The following is a 26,393-nucleotide window of genomic DNA, read 5'->3' on the forward strand; positions in this document are numbered from 1 at the left end:
CCATTTTCTAGGTCTTCCTCTTGGCCTCTTTGGTCCTGTTGGAACTGGTTTTGGCTATAAAATGGAAAAAAAAATTCGCTTCAGTTTTGAGGCCTTCAAACTTTCTCCTAAAATGTATCCATCCATCTAATCAGAGTTTTTCTGTTTTCCACAACAACTTCATTGAATGAGTGAAGTAAAGATAATTGTTAAGGTGTGTACATAAGAGAGTCAGAAGGATAGAGAAGTAGTTGTGGTGTCTAGGGCTAATGATAAAATGATAAAGTCTGTACTGGGGCCAAGTTGGCTGCTGCCCACCAAACATGAAACAAAGACCTGGCTACATCTTAAACCTGAACCTCTAGTGTGATCTAGAGACCAGCCACCACAGCATATATGTGTAGGGGAAAAACCGACACCACTCTTATAAATGTCCTAATTTCCTTGGGATTCACATTAATAACGCGCTGGCAGAGCATAGCCCCATAATTAAACAAAATACTAGTAACCCATCAAGCCAAAAAAATTTGGATGTATGACCGCACGACTGTACGACCATACAAGGTGCTACTTTTAACATGCATGGTCAACTGTACTGCGGGCATGCCAATGCCATGGCTTTGTTCAGTAGTCCAGTGGTCAGTGCACTGGGCTCCAAGTCGGACTACCCAGGTTCTAGTCCTAGCCAGGGCAAGGCATTGTACCCTTGACACGAGCAGGAAAAAAAAAAGTGCGAGTTCCACTTTTAGGCTTAGCTAAATCTATATTATCTTGTATCACAAACTGCATGGCTATAAAAATGTAAAAATGCATGGCTATATCCTATACCAGTTCATTTTTTTCAGGATTTATAAAGGAATTTGAGGTCTTGTACCCTTATGTTGATGAATTTTTCTCTAGTTTTATTTCTCTTTTTCCTTTTTCTTTTTACAATGAATAAGATTTGGTAATCAATGTTGATGCAATATTCTGGTCCTGATGAAAGGGTTAAAAACACTACAGCCAATGATAAAAGTATATATTTTCAATAGGGGAATCCTTTATTAAGCTTGTTTTGATGAGAAAAATACTTAATAATGAGTTTCAGCAGACACACCTTGTTAATTATAGCTGGTAATGAAATGATAAGTTTACACAAATCTTAGAATCTTGCTCATTGGCTGATATTTGGAAACATTAAAGCCTGAAGAAATCTTTCCCAACTAAAACAATGCACATCTACATCATTCAGCTTTCTAGTTTTTTGAAATTATCCAAATGTATAAATGTGGAGCGCCTTTGTACAAAGCTGTAATGATAATGGTGTCTTCTTTGTTACAAGTTGTTTGCCTAATTGAAAGCAACACTTGAGAATATAAAAGCATTTTAACAGATTTGAGAGCTTCCTGCTCAGTCAATAACCCAATTACAAGGCTCATTGCATGTGTTATTTATATTTCATCAATAGGGTATTTGAATAAGGCAGAAACAGCTGTTGTAGGTAATCAGCTTGTGGACCAATCCAACATGTTTTTGCTGTTGTGAAATAAGTTATGGGAGGTACAAAGAATGCTAATCTACCACATTTAGCATATATTTTTATGTTGTCGTGGTGAATATGGCATTATGGTCTGTTGTATAGTTAGGGATGAAGGATACTGTAGACTTCTTTAGAGAATGACAAAAGTAAGCTAACCTTGTGAACAGGGTGTTAAACATGCAAAATTGTGAGCAATATCCTAGATAAGTTTGAGGAGCAGAGAAACATAGGAAAGACTTTCTGAGGGCCCAAGAACTCTAAGGAAAATTTAGTTTACATGTGGGTGCATGTTATATCAGCTTTGCAGATGGTAGAAATTTCAAATTGTCACAGGGAACAATAAACATGGTCCTCTTCTTCTTTCCCACCTAAACCCTTTACACCCTAACATCAGAATGCATATTCTCCTTACTGCTCTTTATCCATTTCCTAAGGTGCTGACAAGGAGAATTTGTTTGGTGATCAAAAGCTTCTTTCCTTAGTGACCATTCCCTTTATTCTCATGACCTTAATGTGTGATACTGGGATGATATTGTAGGGAGAAATTTGAGGTTAGTCACTCTAAGGGTTTAGAGGGTTAACCTCGGATCTGACCACGACAGACCCACATCAAACCAAAGGTTTCTCCTCAGTTTCACTTTGTCTTCATTTTAGCTTGGCTTTGTATTATTGAGGTGAATTAAAAGTACATCAGACTATGGGCATTTTTGTCTATGTCCACTCCTTCTTCTTCTTTTTTCTCCTTTTCTTTCTTTTCATCTATTTCTTCTATCATCTGTTACCTACATTTCTCAGATCCTTAATTTCCAATTATTTCCCAAAGATTTATGATCAAAAGAGCTTACAATTTTATAACTGATCATAAACGATCCACCAATCATACATTAAGTGTGGTTTTCAAAAAGACGCCTTTTTTTAAGCCACTCAAGGAAAATGAATCTAGACTAAGCTAAATCCACCCCTTTGATTGTAGACATCTACATCTATCAAAAAAAAAAAAAACCCTCTCCCTACGGACATATTGTCCACAATTACTCATAACAAAAAAGGTCAAAATAGACAAAGACTGATGCTACACCCGTTTGGCATCCAACTCTGAAAATTTTAAAAGAACCCAGACATGAATCTTTTTTCTATTAGTTCTTTTTTTCAGCTTTGCATGACTCACAGAGGTTTTTTTGTCAAGTGTTGTCCAAAAATAGCTTGTCATTGACCTCATATATTTATAACAACTGTCAAAAACAGACTTCATTAAATCTTATGGCCATGTGGTTGTATAATTATTTAAAATCACCAACCAATAATAGTAAATAAAACCAACATTCAGTGAAAGAGATTGTGCAATACTAGTTTCTCAAAGGCAGTGAATTTTTTTTAAGGTTAAACTAATGAAAATATTCATGTACCTTGATGCATTTATTTTCCATTTCTATTTTTATTTTTGATTTTATTAGTCTCTATGGAGGAAAGGTGACACCAAATGTATTTATAAATATGCATGTTTCTATAGAAAATTACATTGGGAATTATTCCACCATCAAACTATCAGGTTAAGAAAAACGAAAATTTTCATGTCTTGGGTTTATATACGTTGCAATTTCTAATCAAGTTTTAGAAAGTTGGTCCTATTTAGCATTTATGATTATTTAACGTCGATTTTTGGTAATGTTTTTCAAATAAGGAGTGATTAACCGTTTGAAATTGGCCGTAATGTGAAAGAAATCGGAACAAAATTAAAACAGGAAGACTCCTCAGAGCAACCTCCATCTCATGGCAGCTGCAGTGCAGAACTTGAAAAGTTGACATTGTTGACAAAATTCAAAGAAAGCCTAGGCAAAGTTTCTTTTTAAAGCAATGTGTCACCTGCAATGTATACCCGGCTGTGGGATTAAAAATGATTAAGCGATATCTCTAAATTGTTTTCAAATTTGTCCCGATTAGCATATCAAGTGGGTGGCCGACCGGAGACGATGAAACTGTGAATTTAAAAAATCTGAACTCTGAAGCGTGTGATCCGTGCAAACGCAGGGACACACACGAACAAAAGTTGTGTTTTTTTTCCTCAGGTACCTCACTGCAATTGTTCACCAAAACAACATTAGGCAAGAATTAAACAGAGATAATAAAAGTGTTTCTTTGCTCGGCTTTGTTGTCTTAACGTTCTTTCCAGCGAAACAAAGGACGAAAGCGAAAGGTACTTTCCTGCGGTTTCCGGTGTGTATTTGAAAATAGTACTTCGAAACTTCACCATTCGTTTAAAACTTCCAGCACAAAGACGGTCCGAGTAATTTTCGTGAAATTGAAAAAGAAATCGAGAACACCAACGCTTTCAAACCGATCATGAAATTCTATCGATGAAACCGCGTCGAATGCACGTGTTCCTTAAGAGTAAACGTCAAGTGTCTACTACCTGAAATGTAGGAAGTGTTATGAACGAGGTGTTTTGCAAAATCATGAAAAAACAAAAAATCAGTGGAGGGGCAAAGCTTCCTTTTTACATTCATTCAAGACTTTTTCTTCCGAAAGTCACTCGTTGATCAGCGATTTCAATGAGCGATCACTCGGTAACTACGGTGTACAATGTTTGTATTACGTATCACGAATCCCACGTGAAAAAAATCAATTTATGAGAGACACATTTTCATACGCCTTCTTATCACTAAACGAATTTCCAATCGACTACCGCTTTAAAGTAGGAAGTTATAACCCACTTTTACATCCGCGTAGGATTGCAATTCTTTCAGCGCGTGGCAACGGCGTTCAGTTTCAGCCCTAATTCCATTGATTTCCACTCGATTTTCCACGATAATTTTATCGTTTCTTATCGGGCACAGAGCCAAGACTTATCCCACAATATCACAGTTGTGAACCTTTCATAGTGTCTGTGTTTTCCGATCTAAGCCACTACACACATTGTGCAGATGTGGAACAAAAGATCCTTCACAAAACACTCCAAAAAAAACCGCGCACGTGGAAGTTCTTTATTACGATGTCATTGAAAGACGGTGCTCCAACATGGCGCGCTAATATTTTTCCCGCGAAAACAACAGCTACAACACGTGCTGCATCGCGAAACACGCACGCATGCGTCGCTGGAAACCTCACGTGATTTATGGGTGTACTGCAAGAAACTATGCAGAGAATTTCATGCTTTAAGGAACAGACGATCGCGAAAAGTTTTACACACGGGTTTTAATTACCGGAAGTTGAGTAAAAGAAAAGTAAATTCTCGATAACATTATACGCAAAGCGAACGAGAGTGCACTTAGCGAGTGCTTGGCGGCCGCGAGACTTTCGTGTCTCAGGGAGTACTTCGGTACCTCTACTTAGTGATGCTTAGCACGCATAACTAAGTTATTATGCACCACAGTTGTAAACATTGAGAGTACAATGCGACTGGCACTTGTCTTTCTGCATTATTAAGCACATCACAATAGCGTGTTCAACGGAAAAACTCGTGTGCAAAGTTACATTTATTTGGATTGGCCCCAGAAACGACGAAAAACAACTCCCAGATGCGCAATTTTTACAGCGAAGCACCGAAAAATTGGGAACTGGCCCGTACTCAAACTGTCGCACCAAAATTTCTGCGCGCAACATCACGGGACAGCGGAATAATTTTTCGCTCAAGGACAACAATCTGAGCCAAAAATATTAATAACAAAACATGCATAACACAGATTCTATAGCAATACAATAACTTATATGAAGCACGCTGCTGTAAGAATCGAAGTTAACGCACAATATTGGCGTACAGAAGGCAGGAAAAATTTACCACCTACAAAATATCATACCTTGGGATTTTTATTTTTGGAGCCTTTCGGTCGCCCTCTGGGTCTTTTTATCACGGGTGTACCATCGTCCTCAGGCTTCTGCGGTGAAAAAGTTAACAAACATTTACCATTGATATTTAAGCTGCGCTAATTTTAGTCCTTGCCAAATGACCTCATATTCTCTTATATGACCCTGCTGCATGTTCCGAAATTCGCCACCATGATCGGAATGAGGCAGCTCCGTAACACGTTACATTTGTTTACCACACACTACCTCGGCAAAGTTCTTTCGCGGCCTTCCTCGTTTGCCTTTCCTGGGCACTTCCGTTGCAGACAACGGCTTTTCATCCTGAACAAGTTCGTTCACCGTTTCCTGTGTTCCTTCCGTCGAAGAGTCCTTAGCGCTGGTTTCATCTGTTCCCGTGCTAGGCTCACTCATGGTGCGCGCACTTGAAAAATAATTTTAGTGCCGTGCGCGCGACGCTTGAATGAAACCTTTGCCCGTGCGCTTTGAATTTTTAGGACCCCGCCTTGAGATGTTGTAATCGCCTTGGAATTTTTTCCCAATATGTCGATGAAGCGAGAAGCGTGGGAGTTTTAAGTTCCTCTTCCTTTCCCCAATCGCAATAATTCGCATTTGAGGCGCTATGCTAAGTTTACGCTGTTGTTGTCTCCAACACAAATCATTGGCAAATTTACTATCGTGTGGCTCTGCGCTAATTGACTAATACAACTTAGTAGCGTCGTTGTGATTGGCTCTCACGTGATCCATTGTCAGTTATACCCGCGCAGTTTGTTTCGCACAAGAGCCAAGACCACCCTCTTGCCTTTGAAAACGCCGACTGATTGACGCGCGACCAAAGCTACCGGAAATGAAATCAAATAAAAAAAATTCGTTGGGTTGCTATAGGCTTTGAGTGCAGGCATTTTCTTCTGCACTTGCCCATTCGTTTAACTTTTCCCGCGAGATGCAAAATTAATCGAGAATGGGCCGATCTTCCCGAAAAAACAAAATTTAATCCAAGGCACACGGCTGTGATAAGTTTACGCAGAGTTTCCGTGAGGCCTTCCCGATTACGCCGGCCGTAATGAGAGGTCGGAAAGAGCAGCATTCCAAGAACTTCCTTTGGATTTCATTATCTTCAAACCTCAAAATGTCTCGCGCCTTCAGGACCAGTTGGTCTAGGGGTCGGCCGCGTATTTTATCATAACAACAGCATTCAGGTCACTACTTAAGGAATTTTGAACTCGATCCCCTTAAGAAAGTAACCGTCACTCGGAAAAAACAACAACAGTTTAACGATTTATCTGTTGATAACAGGTGACAGAAACGCACGAGAAACTTGTTAAATTACTGTATCAGCTATTTATTACCCGAAGACACGAAAGGGAAGAACAAAAAATGATAAAATTCGGCCTCCAATATAGTAAACAGGATTTAAAACTCTTTTACTGTGATACATTGGGCACCGATTACAAAACTGTTAAGTTTGACAACATCACTGAAGTAAGAATTTTGAAGATGTAACATGCTTAGATGCGAAATGAGATCCCCAGACCATTTAGCATTCATCGCCTAAGCCTATTTTTACAGTTTGCTGACTAAATCCAGAACATCGGAGGTGAGGATGATGTCACGGGAGAGGGACAAACACCAATTTTAGATTGCATGCACGAGGCAGACGTAGTAAAGCAACAACGAATGAGTAAACATACTTTACAGAAAGTAAGCGTTGACAGTCTAAGGCTACAGGTTTCGGAAGTGAAAAAACAACCGCTTTTCCGGTACAAATACACAAACACTCAGGGTTGTTACATTTTTTGCTGACTAACTGGAAACATGTAAGCTTCTCGTATATTGAAGCTCTCTGCGATTCTCTTGAGAAGTTAATGAATACTTTTTGCTGCTTTAAAACTGTCTCAAAGTTAGCTCTTCGTGACATTTCTGCAACCGGTGCAGAATTCCGCTCGTTCTTAACCTTCAGGTGAACGTTTATGAAAAGACGTCCCCATATCTGGGGAACAATGTTGGACACAAGCCAACACGGCTCGTTGTAAGCGTTAATCTTTAGAAGGGGGACTGAAATTTTCTAGAAGCGAGTTCATTGAGGCGATCAACCAAAGTTTGCTAAATTAAAAGTTTACTTGCCGATCAAAGCCGTGAAAGCCATTAAAATATGTCGTTAAGCTGAAAAAATGCTTTACTATGGTACAAAATCTACACCCAGCAAGGTGACACTGATATTTAGGGTTAATATCTTAATCTTAGAGGAGAGATTCAATTCCGGGATTTTTTCGTTACAATCCTGCATGGCCTCTTTAGTGAAAACTGAATTACGCCAGTTCTGGCAATATCTAGAGATGACGAAGCAGAATCTGGCAGCTGAGCCGTCGAATGTTCGAGAAGGAATGCCTTATTGCGAAATTTTCGTGAAATTCTTGGCGAGGTTATCCCACATCTAACTTGCCCTACCCTTGAAGAGTGATGCATTTCGAAAGGTTTCTAGAGCCTTCGCTGTTTCTATTTGCATTGGTTTCACAATTGCTTGCAACTGTTACTCATCGCATATTGAGTAAGACCTAGGGAATTCTCTGTGCGGTTATCTCGGCCCACCCGAGCGACAAAAGATAAAACATACAAGGGAACAGAGGATGCACCGTTAGTTTCTGTGTTGCCGTTTGTCGTGAGTTCCAGTCAACTTCCTTGTTCAAATGACGTTGAGTTTTTCAGTTCGTACAAAGATTTCAGGATTTTTTTCTAGAAGACTGGCGTTGATGCTTCTAATCTGCATTGAGAAGAAAGACTTTGGTTGAAAAACCTGGAACATGCGCTTTCCTAATCAGTTGCTAAGTTAGAAGACTGGAAAGTGCACACTTTGACATTCGAAACACAAATTTAAATAACTCTTTCTAGGGTAGGACGATTAAAAAGGTCTACTTACATTTCATTAAAATTAGATAATCATTATGTTGTTGTTGTCAACTTCTTTCTGAAATGTCCTTCTAAACGATCGCTTTTTCTATACAACAATAATTTTATAATCTGTTCGGGGTTGTGGGCAAGACATATCTCCTTCCCACGACAATTACTCAGTTTGGAAAAGCTTCCTCCAGAGCAGTAAAACAAGTTTTACAAACATTCATTTTCCCCCATTTTTCAACAGAGGGCATTCAACTGGTTTCTCGTCGAGCGAAATTCCCCGATGATTCACCATACTTACTAATTGAAACAGAAACATACTAAGCATTGTTAACGGTACAACACACACTTTTTCTTCCGCCGTGTTATTCACTCTATGAGTGCTAAATCGAGTTTAAATATACATCAAGGATCTACGCTATCAAGCATAGAAATATTGGATACAGCTGTTTCTTTGTTTTTTTGTGTGTTTTGCTTTGTTCTACAGTGACTCCGAGTATTTCACAGGAAATACATGGCTACTGTAATAGTTAACTGTACTTTCAGAAAATAACCTGAATTTTGATCAATAAAGTCACATGCTGGGGAAATTCATGTGTTAAACAACGACTATAGCTTTACTTTTCAGGCTAGTTTCTCCTGCTAAAAGAGACAATTTTAATCAGTCACAGTTTGTACCAAATGCAACAAGAAAATTGTGGAGTATCTCTTTGGTGGCATTCAGGAAAGTTTCAAGTCATCCCATAGCCAAAATAAACGCCACTACATGAGACAAACAACTGCCATTCGTGTGCGGGCGGCATTAAAATAATTCCCTCTCTGTTCCATTAATTTGGGTATCTCCTGTTCTGATGGAGTTGGTCGTAAGTTCCAAGAACAGCATGCATAATTGCAGTGATTCCATGGTATTTTTTAAAGATTCTCCAGACAAAAATTTGTTGCTCTAATATGTTGGGTGCGTTTCCTTCAGATATAAAAAGCTGAGCTGTGATCACATTGTAGACAATACATACATTGAACCCCAAAATAAATAAATAGAAAATAGACAAACAGATATGGAAAAAACTGACTACCGCACGCTGTTTTTTTAGAAAAAAAAAACCGACACATTTCCCTCATTAATCGAGTTAAAGTTCCTTACACCGTCTTGATTTTCCGAAGGAATTGCAGTTGAAGACTTCTGCAGATTTGAGATCTCCCTGGTAGAGGATCTACTACAGTTTATAAACATAAAATATAACGAAATGCAGAATCATCGACGATAGACACTGAATTGCTACACTAAAGAAAAAAAAAAGAGTGAGATGCTTTAGAACGTTCTCCATAAGGAAAGAAACAAACTAGATAAACCAAAAGGTCAGACATCACATCGATCCTTAATGGTTGACACACGACAAATGTAAAAATAGCATTGGAGAACACTCTTTTCTGTAGCTTCGGAGTAAAGCAACATTTAACCTTTGTTCCAAAAAACGAGGGATTCCAAAACGATAAAAACTCCCTTTAGGACTTATTGGATCAGGCAAAGCTTGATTTCACAGTTCAAACAAATCTGTCTTTCTGATAGTAACTTTTAACAATTCTTGGTTTAAACTGATTGTAGTTGTATTTACTAAACCGTTTTCCTCTCTGTCCAGGGAACAGTAAACAAGAAAGCTCTTTTAAGACAGCGTTTCAAAAACCACAAATTGAAAATATCTTAAGAACTATTTATGGTACAAGTTGAAAATCATTCTCGAGAACGGTGCAAAGAAGAAGTTGTAACTAAAACGTTCACCCCATGATTGTAACAATGTACCAATTACAAAGCCTTTGAAATCTTCGCTTTTATTCAGAGGCAAGAAGCTTGAACTTTGAGAAAGATCTCCTTGACGGACATTCATAAAGTTTGCTTTGACGAAAATCACAGACCGAAGTTTCTAAAATTATTGAGAAGAGGCTATAAATGTCCTGTGTTTCACAAGAATTAATCGTATTATGAAAAGATTGCCAAAGTTTCTCAACCCTGATCGTCTGGGAGGTGACTTATCAAAGCTTCTTTCAGCTTGCTAACGACGTTAAACTATTGAATCAGTGGTCTCTTTGCAAGATTAAGAACACTGGCTTCTCAATTATACACTTTCTACCTCATTCAAAACAGTCCAGAAGTAATTTTGGTTGTTCAAATGATTACAGGGTCTGAGCAGCGAAAGATTCTGACAGGGTTTGGACAGCTAATAAAATGGAAGCACCTTCACAAAACATACAGCGGAGTTTTTCATATTTAATGATATTTTTTGGTTTGTTTTTCTGCCCAAAATCGATAGGGTAGTTCTTGAATCTGTTGATGTCTAAAAGAGAACACAGTCTTCCAAAATTGTACTCATAAGAAGTTTATACTTTCATTGCTGTATAGGTTTAAGGATTATGGAAAGAGACACAGAAATCTGTCAACCTAAAGCTCTAAATTGTATCCATTCATAAATTATGGAGTAGTACTTTCAAATGGAACTGTTTGTTATGTTGTAAGCAGTGGCTCTTTCTTTAAAGTGTGTGGATAAAACCTCTGTGTGTGACCATTCATAGGAAAGCTAATGAGCTGTCCTTTGATCTAGAATTGTATTACCGATTCTATACTGTACAAGCTGGTTCTTTCTGTGTGTGTTTTTGGGTTAACCCTTGCGTGTGACCATTCATATGAAAGCTACTTTGCAGAAATATCATATGATGCTGCTTGCTATACTGTAAAGTTGGTTCCAACTCTAAAGTCCTAAATAAACCTCAATATGTGACTGTTTGAATGAAACTAAGAGACTGGCAATATTTTCTTTGTGGTACTGTATTCTGCTTTTCGAAGTGTGATTCTCTTACATATTTCTATGTCTATCATCCACCTAAGTTTGGCTGAGAAAATTAAACAAATAAGCCTTCGGGTTTTTCATAAAATTGGGTGTGACTTTTCACAAAAACTTAGTCTAAAGCAGTAAGTTCTTGTTAGGTGTGCATCGGATATGCGTGCAAGAATTCTTCAAAATTTCTGGTCCTTCAAAACAATTCTCGTTTATAGCTCTAAATTGCTAATAAAGGAAGGCTTTTTTACTAATATGTTCATGAGATAGTGCGAGTTAATTAAATAATTTTTACATTAGTTACAAATGTAAAACTAGGACACAACTTCTTTTTTCAAGTAGGTTACATCATTGTTCATTGTTTCCTTAATTCAAATGAGCAGATTGCCTAGTGAAAATAATCTTCTGTATGAACTTATTGTACAACTCTTGCTGGGAAAACATCAAAACACATTGACCCCCAAAAATAAACCGACAATTTACCTATCAATAATATAACATTACAGCTTTTGTATTCGCCTTTGAAACCATGGATATTTCGCTTTAGCCAGTGCAACTGTTTCCCCGTGATTTCTTCGAGAATCTCGTCAAAATAATTAGAAAGTACAGGTGTATTACGATGCTGTAAATGTTAAAATAAGTCGAATGGACACACAATCTGTTGATTATTTTCTGAGTTGCTGTGCAGATATCGCGAAAATATGTCGATTTAACGTTCTTGGCCATCATTTTAACAACCGTGAGAGAATCTTTGTCCTTAATTGGTTTAAGACAATTACATCCCTTTTGCACCAAGCTTTGCCAAGTTCAAGAAGGTCAGCTTTCATTATTTAATACCCTTAGTTTATAAATTCAAACAGATTAAAAATAGAATGATACCAAAGTAAAGAATTTCCTTAATCAAGAATAAGACTTGATTTAAAATCAAATCGTGCCAAACGTTGCCATGAAAGAAGAAAGTTTTTCCCTTAAGAAAACTAAAGATATGCTGAAATAGTTTTTGAATTCTGTCTCTAGTTTTCATTCATCAATTTTTTGTTTTGTTTTGTTAAATCACTTTTATTCTTTATGTCAGTAATGTTTGGTTTTCGTTTACGCCATTGTTTGAAATTAATTTCTACTTGCATGTTTCGTCGTGTTTATACCAATAATGGTTAAAAGGTAGTATCTTGTTTCACATCTAAAGAAATAAATACTGCTATATAGCAATTCAGGCTTATAACCACTTGAATATTGAACAACGTGAAGCTTGTGACAATACAGCTTATGTTGTAGACCTCGATATAAGAAATAAAATGAATTTGACTCGGTCAAAAATTGAGCTTTTATCTAAAGAGCTAGTGAAGATAATTCGCTCCAAAACTTTACCAAGTCCTATGCAGACTAGCTTTGACTTCAATCGCATCAATTACTCGTGTGGCAAAGAAGAATACAAAACTAAAGGCTTAAAACAAAGTGATGGTAAAATGATACATTAAAACAACCTTTTGCACACCACACAGAGATAAACGCAGCTTTTGTAAGGATCTCTTGTGTAGCCCCCAGTGTCAACATATAACAAGGAGCTCCTCGTAAAACTAGGATTAATTCTGCACTTCTATTCCATGGCAAGTACATACAAGATCAAAACTTTCTAAATAAAACAACTTATGTTTAACTACCACGCAGTAAGCTTTTTATTACGGTTAATGTGAAGGCAAACTAGCACTTAAAGTCGTATATTTATCAGTAAAGCTTGCATGATTACTACGGTTTGCTATCAAACTCCGCGCGGGCGAAATATCATTACAACATGCTAATCTAGGTAGATTACTTTTACATCCCACACTCTCTGTCAATTTGGAAAAGCACTCAAGCCTTTTAAGGCCAGATATTTTTCATTTGCAAGAATGAAACACATATAGCTGCTTTTGAGTGAATTACGACAGCTGTGAATCTTCCCGTTGGGAAGACCTACAATCTGAGTTGTACATGGCTTAAAATTGGCAAGTATGGTTTGCAGGTCTTAAAGTTGGCAGGAAAAATTCAAATAAATGGCTATGAAAAGTGCTTTCATTTCCTATTTTCTCCCTTAAAAACAAAAGCAAGCTTTCGCGTGAGTAATACGAGTTACCTCAGGTGATTCCATGTTTCCGCCTCGTACCCCCCTGGAGAACAGCTTGCACGAGAAGTTTTTCCTAAATATTTTTTACACATTTAAGCCCCACAGGGATCTTGCCCGAGGACTTGGGGCGATATTTCAGAGGATGTTAATTCCGAGCTGCAAAACTAAGTTTTCGCTAATTATTGCTCGAGAACTCGAGAATTATTTTAAGTTCCTGTATATCTTTGTTCCCGAATTGCTTCCGTCCCTTAAGAAGCTCTTCCTTGGCTTTGTCACGAAAAGGGAACACAAATTTCTAGCCAAATTTTACACTTATTCGTTTTCTCGATTCTTTTATTTGCCTGTGCGTGAAAACTGTCTTTGTCAGAGATAAGTGTCCTCATTGAATACAAAGTGCTTGGCATACTCGATCGAACGAACGCTGGAGCTCATTTTCACACGAAACCTTTCGAAAATGCTTGCTTCTTCTCTCTTGGAATTAGTACATAAGGTGACGCGAGACGAAACTCATATGTATGAGTTTCGTTTCGCATTTACCAAGACATTAACTGCATTTACCAAGTCTGTTTCGTGGTCAAAACGGCCGAAGGCATTCGCCCTTATGAATTTAGACAGTTAGTGACGCAATAACAAAGTTTCAAAACGGAAGGCATATCAAACGTTTGACAACTGCTTCGACTTCCTTGATAAAAATATTCTCAATTCTAAGCTATGGCAAAAAGAGTTTGAACTCTTAATGCATTTTAACATCTTTCCATCTTCTTATTCAGCTCCAGAGGTAACGTTTTTAATACGGTAATACCCAAAACATATTTAAAATATGCAAAATATATCGGGCCAACATCACGTTAAAGCAACACTCCCCCAAGCACTGTTATTGTTCGAATACAACCTACAAACTTGATGTTTCCTGAATTTAGAAGGTGAATAAAAGAGCTGATATTGTCTCTGAGAAACAACTCGATATTTTATCGATTCACTTCAACAAATGCCAGGTCAGGCATTGTGAAGTGGTTCAAATAATAAACATTTTTTCCTACAACCCGCCGAAGCCTACATTAGTACTTAACCTGAATCATATCAGATGAGGCTTTGATCCGTGAAAGAAACACATCACGAGCAAAACTCGAGGTAACCATGTATGTTGGTAAAAAAATGCTTCGATGAGACAAACAAATCATCTCCGTGTGAACCATATCACTGCAACTCGTATATCGAATGGTGGAGTTAATTTTTTTCAGTTGATAGATTTGTTTTAAACACAGAACAAAACTAATTGTACCATGCTCATTTAGAAAAAAAATGCTTTGGAAGATTACGTTCAAAGAACTTTTTTAAGAGCAATTTGATAAAAACCACGGCAACTATATTCCGATGACCTCTCCACATCGACCTCGAAACGTTACGTAAAATATCACGATGGGGTTGAAATATATACGCTATGTTGAATGGTTTTGCACTGAGAAAGAGTTTGCAAACACAACATACCTCCTAGTGACCTTTGTTACATAAAAAGCATCAGTAAGACGGGTTACACAGACTTCGTGTCGAGCGGAATCAACGCTGTCTGCGAGGAACTCTTCGCTTTTCAAAACCCAGTGGATGTCAACGGATCAGTTCTCCCAGAAGCGAAATGCCTATTGTAAACAACGGCGTTTGCGTTCGTTAAGAGTTAAGTATTGCGTGAAAAGACTGATTTCAAGGAATCAAATCACCCGCCTTTAACAGTTTTTCGTTTAGTCTTCCCGTTTGTTGCGCAGAAAAAAAAAGGTCATTAGAAATTCTTCACCTATTGCAAAAAAACACATACTACAACTTCATCGCATGCATCAGATTCCAGGACACTTAGGGTCGGCTATCGCGCAAAATTTACGTTTATTTTCCCCAGTTATTCGCTGTTTTTCTCTGTCATCATAAACAGTTGGTCGCATTAATAAAAAGGAAAGTCACACCCATACAATCGGCAGGGATGCAGGGAAAATTTCGACAGGAAAATCTTGTTATTTTTTAAAGGTGTCGCGCTGTTCAATTATCCGCTGTTGTCTAACGAGATTACAAGTACAAAAACAAGCTCAGGTTGTCAAGTTTACAATTGACCTGTCTGGAATGCATTTCTTTTGCCACGCCGCTCTCCTCTGACTTCAATAACAACAGTTTCTACTTAACTCACCCCTCCCTAAATGACTTAATTTTCATTCGATAGAATCTAACTTTCTATCCCCGTTTAATTTGGAATCTCAACGACAACAACATTTTTACCTTTATGAAAGCACCCTCCACCTCCCGCCTTTGGAAGACTTTCTCCCCTCGAGGATCTTAAATTTTATTTAAAGAGTTCACTTAAATTTAGGGTCTCGACTACGATAACGAAATGTTTATCAACCTCACCCACCCCTCCCCTAACGCTTTAAGGCCCTTCTGCGCCGCTTATGCGGCAGAATAAAGTAGAGAGTAACGAAAACTTCGTTAAATAGGAAACACTGATTTCTTTCTGAGTAGATCGATAGTAAACCGATTACTTGTCAGTGACTTCCTTGATATGGACTTTTTCTTTTTTTTCTCAAAAGAACGGTACCTGCTATCAAAAGAGCCCCCTTAAATTTTCTATGTTAACTGATGGATGAACGGTTTAATTGGTTCAACAGTGCTACATGGGGATCAGAAAGCACATTCCAATACTTGGGTCTTCTTTATGGCCTACGAATCCTTGTAAATCATTAAGCCAGTACGAGCACAAATTTTCGAGAAGGGGCTGGGCCGAGTTGTGGCTGCTTAACACGAGCGTAATCCGGTCGCTCTTTCCAAGACCCGTTTTCATCTTCAAATAGAAGTTTAACGAATGCATGAAAGGCATGGTCTAAGGAAATTTAGTTACTAGATAGGTGCACACTAAACTGATAAGAGTGAATCATGGATTAGAAACTATTCTAAACCGCACATCTACGACGAATACATTAGTTTAATAATCAAAATTCTTCCGGACTAAACTTTTCCTCCTTTTTTAGAAAATTACTTTTAGATTGTGTGTGTTGTGAGTAATATGTAAATTTACTTTAAGATTAGTTTTTACATTGTAATTTTGTATATACTTCATTCAATTTGTATCATATTCTCTCAACCCTTTTCCTCCTGAGAGTGATTAGCACCTAATTTATCCTTACAACATCAGCCCTGAATCACTCAGTAAAGTCACGAGAATAAAAGATATGATCAACTATTAAAGATGCTCTTGATTGTTTGACAAATTCTCCTTGTCAGCACCTAAAGAAAGTATCGAGAACAGTATGGAGAATATGCATACTGATGTTAGGCTGTAAAGGGTTAATTAAGAGGGCCACAAGTTTATTAGTTGGTTCACTACTAGGTGTCACCCTCTTTAAATAAAGTTTGTTTGATTGATTGATTTCGCTCGATATAGGAGGAAAAAACCTCAATATGCCGAGTCTCTCTATATTTATAGTATACTGAACTAAGGACCAACAGAAAGAAAGAGAAATTTAAGGGTGACATGACTTACCATTTAACCTTTAACTCCTACAAGTGATTAACAACTAACTTCTCCCTATAATATCCATACATTATCCAGCAAAAAGGTCACGAGAATACTCAAACTTATCGGGTAGAAGTTGCTATTTTGATCTAACACCAAATTCTTGTAACTAATTTAAAGGAAAATATGTAGCTGCTGGAAGGGAGATTTGACAATCGGATCCTACGGTTAACACGTTAGAGTGACTAGCATCTAATTTATCTTTACAGTATCTGAACAGCCTATAAGAGGTAATTGGCATTTGTTTTGGTTATTAAGATGTACCTCGTAAATGTACGGATGGGAATCCATTCTGTGATAGAGGGCCAGACTGTAAACATCTAGAACTCTTTAAACGGGAATTTGAGCGTGATTCTCACCAAGATTACACGAAAATTCCGACTGGTATCTGATGTGTCTCTTACGACCGACACGAAACCCTGCGTCATGCCAGCCACAAACTGTTTCTCACAACTAATTAGTTAGTCGATTTAATCACATCAGCAAACTCTTATCTCATTAATCATAAAAGCAGGCACTTATCTCATCATCTGCTACTCTTAGGACGAGTTAACCACAGTTATTTCCATTGAGTCTCGAAAGTAATCTGGGAATGTGATCGCTTTTTACCTACCTCGCTCTGTGATTGGTCTAAAAAAAAGGCACCCTATCCTCCTAACCAATCAGATTCAAACTTAAAGCAATCAAGAGTTATACATCGGAAGTTGCGTTTCTGCACTTCAGACAATAATTTCCTTTGTACTTCCACTTTTCATTGGTTCCTTGTTATTTACTTCTTAGGTCTGAAGAACTGTTGTGATATTTTCGAGTTTGGAACAGCGACGCATTCGTAATGCGCTTTATTTTTAATACCAATGAGTGACTAGCATCTAATTCAAAATATCACCCTTGTATCACACGTTAAGGTCACAAGGAAAAGAAGCTGATTACCACCCAAAGAAGCTCTTGATTGTTAAACAAATTCTCCTTGTCAGCACCTTAGGAAATTTATAGAGAACAGTATGGAGAATATGCATACTGATGTTAGGGTGAAAAGGGTCAAACCATTACGGAACGTGCTAGATTGAATGACCAATGTCTGACTTTCACCTCTGCCTTGGTTAATACTTGCAAAGACGTGTTTCGCTCTTCCTCCATGTTCATAAACGTACGTTTCATGACACACCGAGCTGAACTGGGCGAACTCTTCTATCCGTAAACTCATTCCGTTTCAAAACCAACACCAGCAGCCCAGTTTACAAAGTAAACCGCTGGCCTTGACACGTGTTGCAGTGTAACGCAGTTGGTTATTTTCGGGTGATATGACAAAATCTTGGCCTGTAATGAAAAATTAACAAAAGGCTCTTCAAGAGAGAGTTAAGAGATTACTTTTTTTAAACCAATATAAGGATTTAAAAGCTACTTCAGCTTACTATTCACGTAGTATACAGTTTCTGCAGTACATTGCTATTTGTTATATGCTGTTCATAAGAATTTGGAGAGATCCCAGTTGGACGCTGAGCACATTCGGTCTTCCTTGGATCGATAACGCAGCTATGCGCCCGCTACAGCCGTTTTGCTTTATCATTGGCTATAGCAAGTACAGTGAAGCGAGTGAAGTTTGGAGAGCAAAGCGAGCGCGCATGAGCAAGCATGGAGCGTGAGAGAATCGCGTTTTCTCTTCACGCTTTTTCCCTTATACACTCTTGGTTTGCGTTTTGTTACATCCTTCAATATATTATATATAACAATATATAAGGTCAGTGAATAGACCATGTCACTGCTTACTACTGAGAGCGCTTACTTTAAGTGAACGATTGGAAGAGGAGGTGGTTAAGTGACTGGGCGAGGGAGAAGATTTGGACGGAGGGAAAGGAGCCAGGGAGAAAGACCAGTAGCCCGTTTCTCGAATCTCCACGTAACTTAGCGAGCCCGAAGCCATATTTTAAAATCGAAATTTAAACTGATAGTTTTATTATATCATTTTCAAAACTTTTAAAACCCTCATCTTGACTGAAAACGGAACAGCTCTACGGGCTCGTTAAGTTACCTGGACCTTCAAGAAACGGGCCCCTCGGGACGGATAACTAGGGGGAGGAGCCCAAGGGGTTGAAAGAGGAGGAATGGACTCACGGGAGGGGAGGCGGGGGAGGAAAATGTATAGTATTTCGACTTCACCGAGCCTTTTTATGATCAACAGAAATTTTTACGGTACGACGTAGCCAAGTTTGCAGGTTTGTCATGACCGCTAGATAAAAGCTCTGAAAACACATTTTTACAGCCATAGTCTCGGTCTGAACTGATCATATTCACTAATTTCAACCAAGCTTAAGGCTTCTTCTCCTGAATTCTTATGATCGCAGAGCCCTAAAAAATTGTATAGTTATAATAGTGACTAAGATTTCGATCCACTATTGGGTAATGGTTTTTCGTCTTTCACTGTTTCCATCTACCAGAGGACTTAATGCCGGGCACAATTCACATTTCATCATTAACAGAAAGTCGCAACTTTAATTGCTTAAAACATAGTCCTAGAAAATTTAATGAAAATGTGATTCACAAACACGGTCTGTCAAACTGTAAATGAGATACTTCGAGGAAACACGCGAGGGGTGAGCGCGAGAGAAACTCGCGAGTTAGCTGTATCCTCGCGAGTATCTGGCCGAAAAAATCTAACAAAGGTCTGCACTATGCCCACAATAAATCCGGTTAGTTTTGAATGATGGAAACCTATACATCCCTTATTAAGTTCACCAAAAAGCCGACGTCCTAAAATAAAAAAAAATTTTTCGAAAAGTTCCGTTTTTGTTGTACAACTCTTTGCATTAATGCGGACGGGAAGGCCAAACTTAACATTCTTAATTGTAACTTTAATGGATTTTTCCCACCCAGGAAACAAGTTTGGAACCTATAAACGAACCCGCGGAAACGAATTAACAGGACTTCGTACCTAAAATGGCCAAAAAAAATATATCAATTAATCGCCCCTTAAATGACTTTTTTTTGAATGTCTTTTTTAGCTGACTCATTTTAGTCTAATTTAAAAGATTTTAAATAATAAAGACAGGAACATCTAAAGGCAGGAAGTTTTAACTTCGCTTCACACCTTTCCTCTCTTCCTTCCTTTCGTTTTGTACATTTATAATCACTTGGATTAAAATCACTAAAAATAATATTTTTCCCTAGCAACCAACTCTAATTTTGCGGTCTCTAACATAGCAGAATATAAAGTGTTGCTATCGAACACGTTTTTTCAAAAAGACGACGAAATGTCTGCAATTATCATAAGATGAACTTAGAAAAATCCAAAAAATATATGTTACAAACCGCAGGTATTAAAAAATTTCAAGTCAGTGAAACTTTTATCATGGAGTTAATAACTTTTTTCGGCTTACTGAACTCATCGAGGTGCCAGCCCCGATTATTCGAAGGGTGGATAACTTTCTCCGCTGGATAAATCGTTATCCACTAGATAAATCTCTACCCGATGGCGAGCACAGTACGTTTTGTTAACATCTATCCGCAAGATAACGATTTATCTGCAGGATAGCGTTATCCTCACTTTGAACAATTGGGCAAAGGTCTTTTAATTTCCAATCCCACGTAATTTGGTATTACGGGTTTTTATGATTATCCGACGGCAAAATCAGAGGAGTACCTCTTTCAAGCGCCCTCCAGTCTATTCAGAATTTTAAACAAAGGATTTTACATTCGCAAAAAAAGAGAAGGAAAAGTAATGTTTATAAACGCCGCTTGAGATGGAGATAAACGCGGGGAGCGAAATTATATTGAATAACCATGCAGCTTTTCTGAATTTCATAAATAAATAAAAATGCCGGTATTGGACATAGGTTTGAATTTTGACTCCCGGGAAGATTTTTACCACACTCAATACAAATTGACTTTAAAATGAAATATAAAGTAAATTAATGCTTTCAATTTCGGAAAGTCGTCCCAGTGCATCTAGAATGGAAATAAAAAAATCTCAAGTTTCATCATAGAATTTTCACTATTTAAAAGTTATTTTGAAGTTTGTAGTTTTGTGTTATGGCACTGTAGCCCGAGAGGAGGCTGGAAACGGAAAAATTTATCAATCGCTGACGTGTCAAACGAACTCGTGAGGAGCAGGTGTTTCAATTCAGGAGATGCGTGGGTTTCGACGTTCGATTTTTTGCTTTTAAACTTGTGTTATTTCATATTACATTTCAAAACTCAGTGCCAGATTAACATTTCGCTCACTGTTTGAAGACAGAGCGAGCTTAATCTTTTTTTTTTTTGTTATACCAAAACTGATTCTTTGATTATCTGGAAAGGTTTAGCCAAAATTGTCCAAGTTTTTCTCGTACAATTCCTTTTAACCCTCTTCCACTTAAACTATCTTTATTTATTCTAAGTTTACGATCGCTTCTTTCGCGTTTTTTTGCGGAAATAATATTTACGTGTAGAGAAACATTTAACTGTAAAAAATTGGTGATACCACATTTCTTAAAAACAAAGTCGACGACCTTTCGACGCTACCTTTAAGTCCTTATCAAGTAAAAAATGATAAAAACTAGGAGCAATAAATTCTAGGAAGAACATGAGGTGATAAAGGCAGGAAAACTAAAAAACATACAAAAATTAAAATGAAAAGCTAAGTAAAAGTTTCGCTCGTATGGACTCCGTTTGGAGTCCATAATCATTTATCAGCCGCTCCTGTTGCTATGTAGATTCAGTGGACTGGGAACAAAAATAAATCCCAGGCTTCTGAAAGGTTTTGATTTCGATTAAGGGGCCAGTCTCCCGCGTCCAAATAAAAGTATTTTTTTTCTCCCCAGCCTTCCTCTGCTTCTAGAACCCAAGAAAGGGGCCACACATTTCGCGGAGAAGTGTTAAGCGTTCGCTCGCCGAAAGAACTTCCTCTGAATCAAAAATGTAAGGATAACTCTTCGGCTGTTGGATTTGCAAGCCTGTTTCTAATCTAGGATTCATTGATTGCAGGGTTTTGTAATCAGTTATAGACACCAACTTTACACCTGCACCCAAAAATCCCATCACAGTACCATTGCAAAACTGGGATCCCTCTCCTCCCTTTGCAGACCTATGCTCCTGTCCTCCCCCCCCCCCCCCCTTCACCCCTTGGTATTTATCATTTTCTGCAGACGCATACTGACAGCGGTAATTATATAAGTTAGTGTTGCGTGCTTTCCCGCCCTTTTCACCAGCTGTACGTTATCGCTCAGCGCGCCGATTGGTTCTTTAGCTATCAGTGTTATGATTGGTCAGGTGTATTAACCTTTTTTGAAGGTCAGTTGTATGGCTCGAAAAAAACTGTACTTCTGTTCTACATTTACCTCTGACTCTTTCAAAAGCGTATTACTGACTAACCTTCGTGTGAAGTCGTTAAAAGTTGCGGAGTATTTCAACCCAAGATCGTTGCCACTGATCCATTCATCGATCAACGTAGGATGAGAAATGTCCACCTCTAACCATACCGAGCTGCGATAGAATAGTTCCACGTCAAGTTGTTATCTTTGAAACATTGATAGAATGGGAAAGTTATAAGCGGAAGAACGGTGCGCGGAGGCCGCAAAGTGGAGCCCCATACCTAAGAAAAAACGTAACCCAGCAAGACCGCGAAATTTGTTCGTCACGCGATCATTGGTTTACAAAAATGTGTTTTTCGCATGCACAACAAGCTACATTACGGGCTCAACATGTTAATACAAAATGTAAAGCCGGATTAAACTGATCTCTCGCTTTCCCTAAAAAATGTTGCTGTCCATTTAGGTCTCTCATTCAGTTATTTTTATAGGAACTACTAGGTAACTTGTAGAAAGTCGAATACAATGAAGAATGTTTCATAATTAACTCAGCGAAACTCCGCGTTGGGGCTTGTCTAAATCTATATCCAACCACCTATAATAGAGCGTAACTGCGTAACAATCTCAGGTACTCACCTACGTCTTGTAGGCTTTAGTAGCATCGGTGATACACGTAAAATGTCTTTAACAACATCCAACCCATCAGGTCCACCGCATAGAGCATGTTCATCTTCATATCTGACAAAAAGAAAATCAAATCAAATCAAATCAAATCGACATTGTTTTTTGTTTGTTTTGTACTTTTGTGTGTAGGCATGTTTTCAATCTTCTTTATTCACGCTTATCGCCATTGACCATAACTTTAACCAACCATCACAAATACACAAATAGACCAACCTGGAGATTTCAGGTTGTAAGAGAGCCATGTCTTTTAAGGGAATATAAGGAGGATTGCTGATAATGGCATCGAACTTTCTTGACCCAAGTAACAGTAGGACAGATTCTGAAAGGCAGAAAAATGATTCGGAAAGGGTAGAAGCTTGAGGTGACAAACTTACTCGCGACTTAAGCCGTTGCAGCGAAATAGGTTTTCCCGCACTCCAAGATACTATATGGTGAAAGCTCTCGATATAACTGCGGATAACAAGTTTACCACGCTATGAGCAGTTACACGCACACACATTTCCCCTTGCTTTAGACAGGTACCGGTTACAAATTTTCCTGCCGAGACAGCTGGTGCGGAATAATACGTTTTCCCGCGCTTTTAGGTGGTACGCGGTGGCAGATATTCCAATCAAGGTTAAATTTGAGAAACACTACTTACGAACATCGGCATGATGCAATTCTATCCTGTCACCTACATTGCATCTGAAATAAAGAGCAACCCAAGATTGAACTATTTCGTGTTGTACTCTGACAGAGCCCTCGGTTTCCGGCTTCCCTTTTCCGATAAGACTCTGAGAGTCAGGCGCATGAGGCGTCGTTTAAAAAAAGGATGGCCTGTTCTGTTCCTGCACCTCACTCACAGAGTTCCACGCGGCGCGCTGATATCAATATAATGTTTACTGAATTTTTTTTTTTTTTTATCATGCGAAGGACTTCGCCGAAATCTTTCAGGGACTGCTTGTAGTCTATTCTCGTAGCTAGGTAATTTAGTATTATCAACTGAGTTGATAACGTAATTGGCCACCGTAAAGAGTTTTAAAGCTGACGTTTAGAGCGTTTGCCCTTCGACAGACGAAGACAATTGCTCTGACGAAGGGCTAACACTCGAAACGTCAGCTTTTAAACTCTTTACGGTGGCCAATTTACGTTATCAACTCAGTTGATAACACTCAATTACCCTGTTATATTCTCCCACCGACGCAGCACCACTGTTTCTTTAGAAACTACCCCTTCATTTTTAATTTATTACAGTTTTCTCCAAACCATAAAATTATAACATTAAATTAAGATAAAGGTGAAGAGGGAAGCATCCAAAAAGCGCATATTCTCTCACCTGTTTGCATTGTGCCTTGTTAGGTTAACTGCCGCTTTATTCTTGTCAATGGCTACACATGTAGCCTAGCATTACACAAGAAAACAAAGATTCAAGTCAATATAGTGCATTAAAGTTAAACAGAGTAAGAAAAACACAATTGCTTCAAGGGAAGCTCGTTAAATTGGCAATTAGGTGAGATGCTATCAAAAGTTGCCGCAACAACTTGTTGCATGCAACAAGACAAAATTACCTCGGAAAACTCAGTCAATATAGACAAACATATGGCTCCACTTCCACACCCAATTTCCAAGAATGAGAAGGAGCTATCTTCAGTTTCATCATGAACATGATGTTCGGCCACCAAATCAATTAGTTCCTGAAATTGGGAAGAGTTAATTATTGACATATTTATTATGATAGTAAAAGCTGTTTAAACTGAAGATCCCTTCATACAAAAACCTAGATACATGACACCAAAGTGAACAAATCAAACTCTTGTACAAAACCTGGAAAACAATCTTGAAAGCATCCTCACCTCAGTCTCTGGTCTTGGAATGAAAACAGGTGGTTCCATTGACAATGTCAAATGGCGAAATTCCCATTCACCAATAATATACTGAACAGGAACTCTACAAAAATACAATTCGAAATACATCAGGCCTTCGAAAAAAAAAACTTAGGACAATGAAAGCAACCATTTTTACAAAATAACTGATGTCAAAGTCTAAGTTAAAATTAATTGTGCTGATGTAAAAATCACAGAGGAACCCAGATTTCATGTCACAATGTCACAAACCCTCTCTATCAAACACTGTAATGTCTGCCCCCAAAATGGAGGGTACATAGTCACATTAACTCTTTACACCCTAACATCAGTATGCATATTCTCCATACTGTTCTCTATACATTTCCCAAGGTGCTGACAAGGAGAATTTATTTAACAAATCAAGAGCTTCTTTTGTTAATGATCATTTCCTTTATTCTCACGACATCCTTGTTCAACTCAGGGGTGTTATTGTAAGGAGAAATTAGATGCTGGTCACTCTGGGGGGTCAAAGAATTAATATGTTTTGACAGCCTATTGCAAATTTGGAGAGTAAATTCCACAATATTGTGTTTCCATGATTCCTTACAACTTTTACATTTCAGAACTGTTGTGTAAACCAATGCACCCTGACTATTCCCCCTTGATCCTTATTCTAACGTACCAAACAGTCTACTGTAATACCTTTGTAATCTCTGACGACACAGTTTATTAATTTTCTTGATCTCTTCTCTTGTTAAATTCTGGCTGTTTTCTTTGACGCCAGAAACCTGAAAGAATAGGAATGAAAACAGAGATTAACCTGCATGCAATCTGACAAACTTACCACATGGCCACACCATATCTATTTGATTAGGCGCCATTTGAGCTTCTTTAACTTTTGGACTTTGAGAGAGGGTACAGCCTTATTCAAGGTGGGTGCATATTTGAAGCTAGGTGTTTGTGGAGTTTTCACCTTTGTCAGCAAGTATTAAGTCTATTTTGAAACAAAACAATAAATAATAACAATACATGAAGGTGTACACATGTACCACTGACCATGAATTTGGAGATTGAAAGCCAATAAAAACTCCCCTTGTGCACTTCAGTTTTTTTCCTGTAGGGGGGGAGTGGTAGGCAGGGAGGAGGGGGGGGGGTGCTTATTTAAGGCCACTTGGCCTCAAAGAATAAACACTACCTCAGAGATGGGGTCTCTCCATTTAAAACAATTAGGTCTTCAAAGTCATGGTTGCTAATCCTACCTTTTACAAAAAAACTGGTGATCCAATCTGGCACTTGAGTGGGGCATTTGAACACAACTTTGGCCCTTGTGGGATTTCAAAGGGCCGGTGTGTTGCCCCAGAAGTGGGAGGGGAGGGGGGTTTGTTGAAGGTTGAAGGTTTGAATTGGGTCCACTCAAAACTGGTTTTACTAAAATGAGTTCTAAAATTTTACATACATACCCCTGCTCTGTCCTTGCCAAGGACATGTTCTGTGATGAACTTCACCGATAATTCTGCTTCAGGCACACGTTCTTCCTTTAAGCGATAGATCCACTTGTCTATCAGATTTTGTGACTGAAGGTTTTTGACATGCACACAAGGACTCAACGCATCAAAACTACAGTTTTGTGATCTAATGTAGGTATTCGTCAATCGAAGATGATGATGACCCCTTAGTGCCTTAAGTACACTTCTCACCAACATTGTCAAAGCATGTTTGTGGTCCACTTTACTCAGACTGAAGTAGGAGCGCAAGCTTTTAGATAGGAAATTGTCGATAAATTAGCAATATCTATAAGAAGCGCAGACAAGTAATAGGTAAAATAGCTCTCTCACTATTTTTTTTCTACCATTTTGACAATTTTCCTTGCAGAAAATAACGCTGTTAGCGGTAAATTGCAACAAGGGTTTAAGCGCACAACAACGCCGCCA

General features: G+C 38.2%; 1 protein-coding gene across 4 annotated transcripts; it reads right to left on the minus strand.

The window, feature by feature from the left end:
• On the minus strand, window positions 1-26,393 carry LOC131787322 (MTRF1L release factor glutamine methyltransferase). Of its 4 annotated transcripts, XM_066174222.1 has the most exons (13): window positions 26,312-26,390; window positions 25,923-26,217; window positions 25,165-25,250; window positions 24,472-24,565; window positions 24,187-24,312; window positions 23,955-24,019; window positions 23,280-23,323; window positions 22,853-22,958; window positions 22,592-22,693; window positions 22,020-22,130; window positions 16,938-17,990; window positions 5,293-5,370; window positions 1-54 (listed from the first exon to the last, which is right to left on the minus strand). In XM_066174222.1, exons 2-11 carry the CDS (start codon window positions 26,163-26,165, stop codon window positions 17,960-17,962), a joined length of 1,008 nt encoding a protein of 335 aa, XP_066030319.1. In that variant the 5' UTR covers window positions 26,166-26,217; window positions 26,312-26,390; the 3' UTR covers window positions 1-54; window positions 5,293-5,370; window positions 16,938-17,959. The 4 variants fall into 4 exon arrangements, with proteins under 4 accessions (XP_066030319.1, XP_066030317.1, XP_066030320.1 ...); XM_066174220.1 differs by having other exon boundaries at window positions 25,923-26,393; XM_066174223.1 differs by lacking the exons at window positions 1-54; window positions 5,293-5,370 and adding an exon at window positions 16,072-16,384 and having other exon boundaries at window positions 25,923-26,393.

This window comes from Pocillopora verrucosa, chromosome 11, assembly GCF_036669915.1.
Source record: "Pocillopora verrucosa isolate sample1 chromosome 11, ASM3666991v2, whole genome shotgun sequence".
In the NCBI taxonomy this organism is placed as follows: Eukaryota; Metazoa; Cnidaria; class Anthozoa; order Scleractinia; family Pocilloporidae; genus Pocillopora; species Pocillopora verrucosa.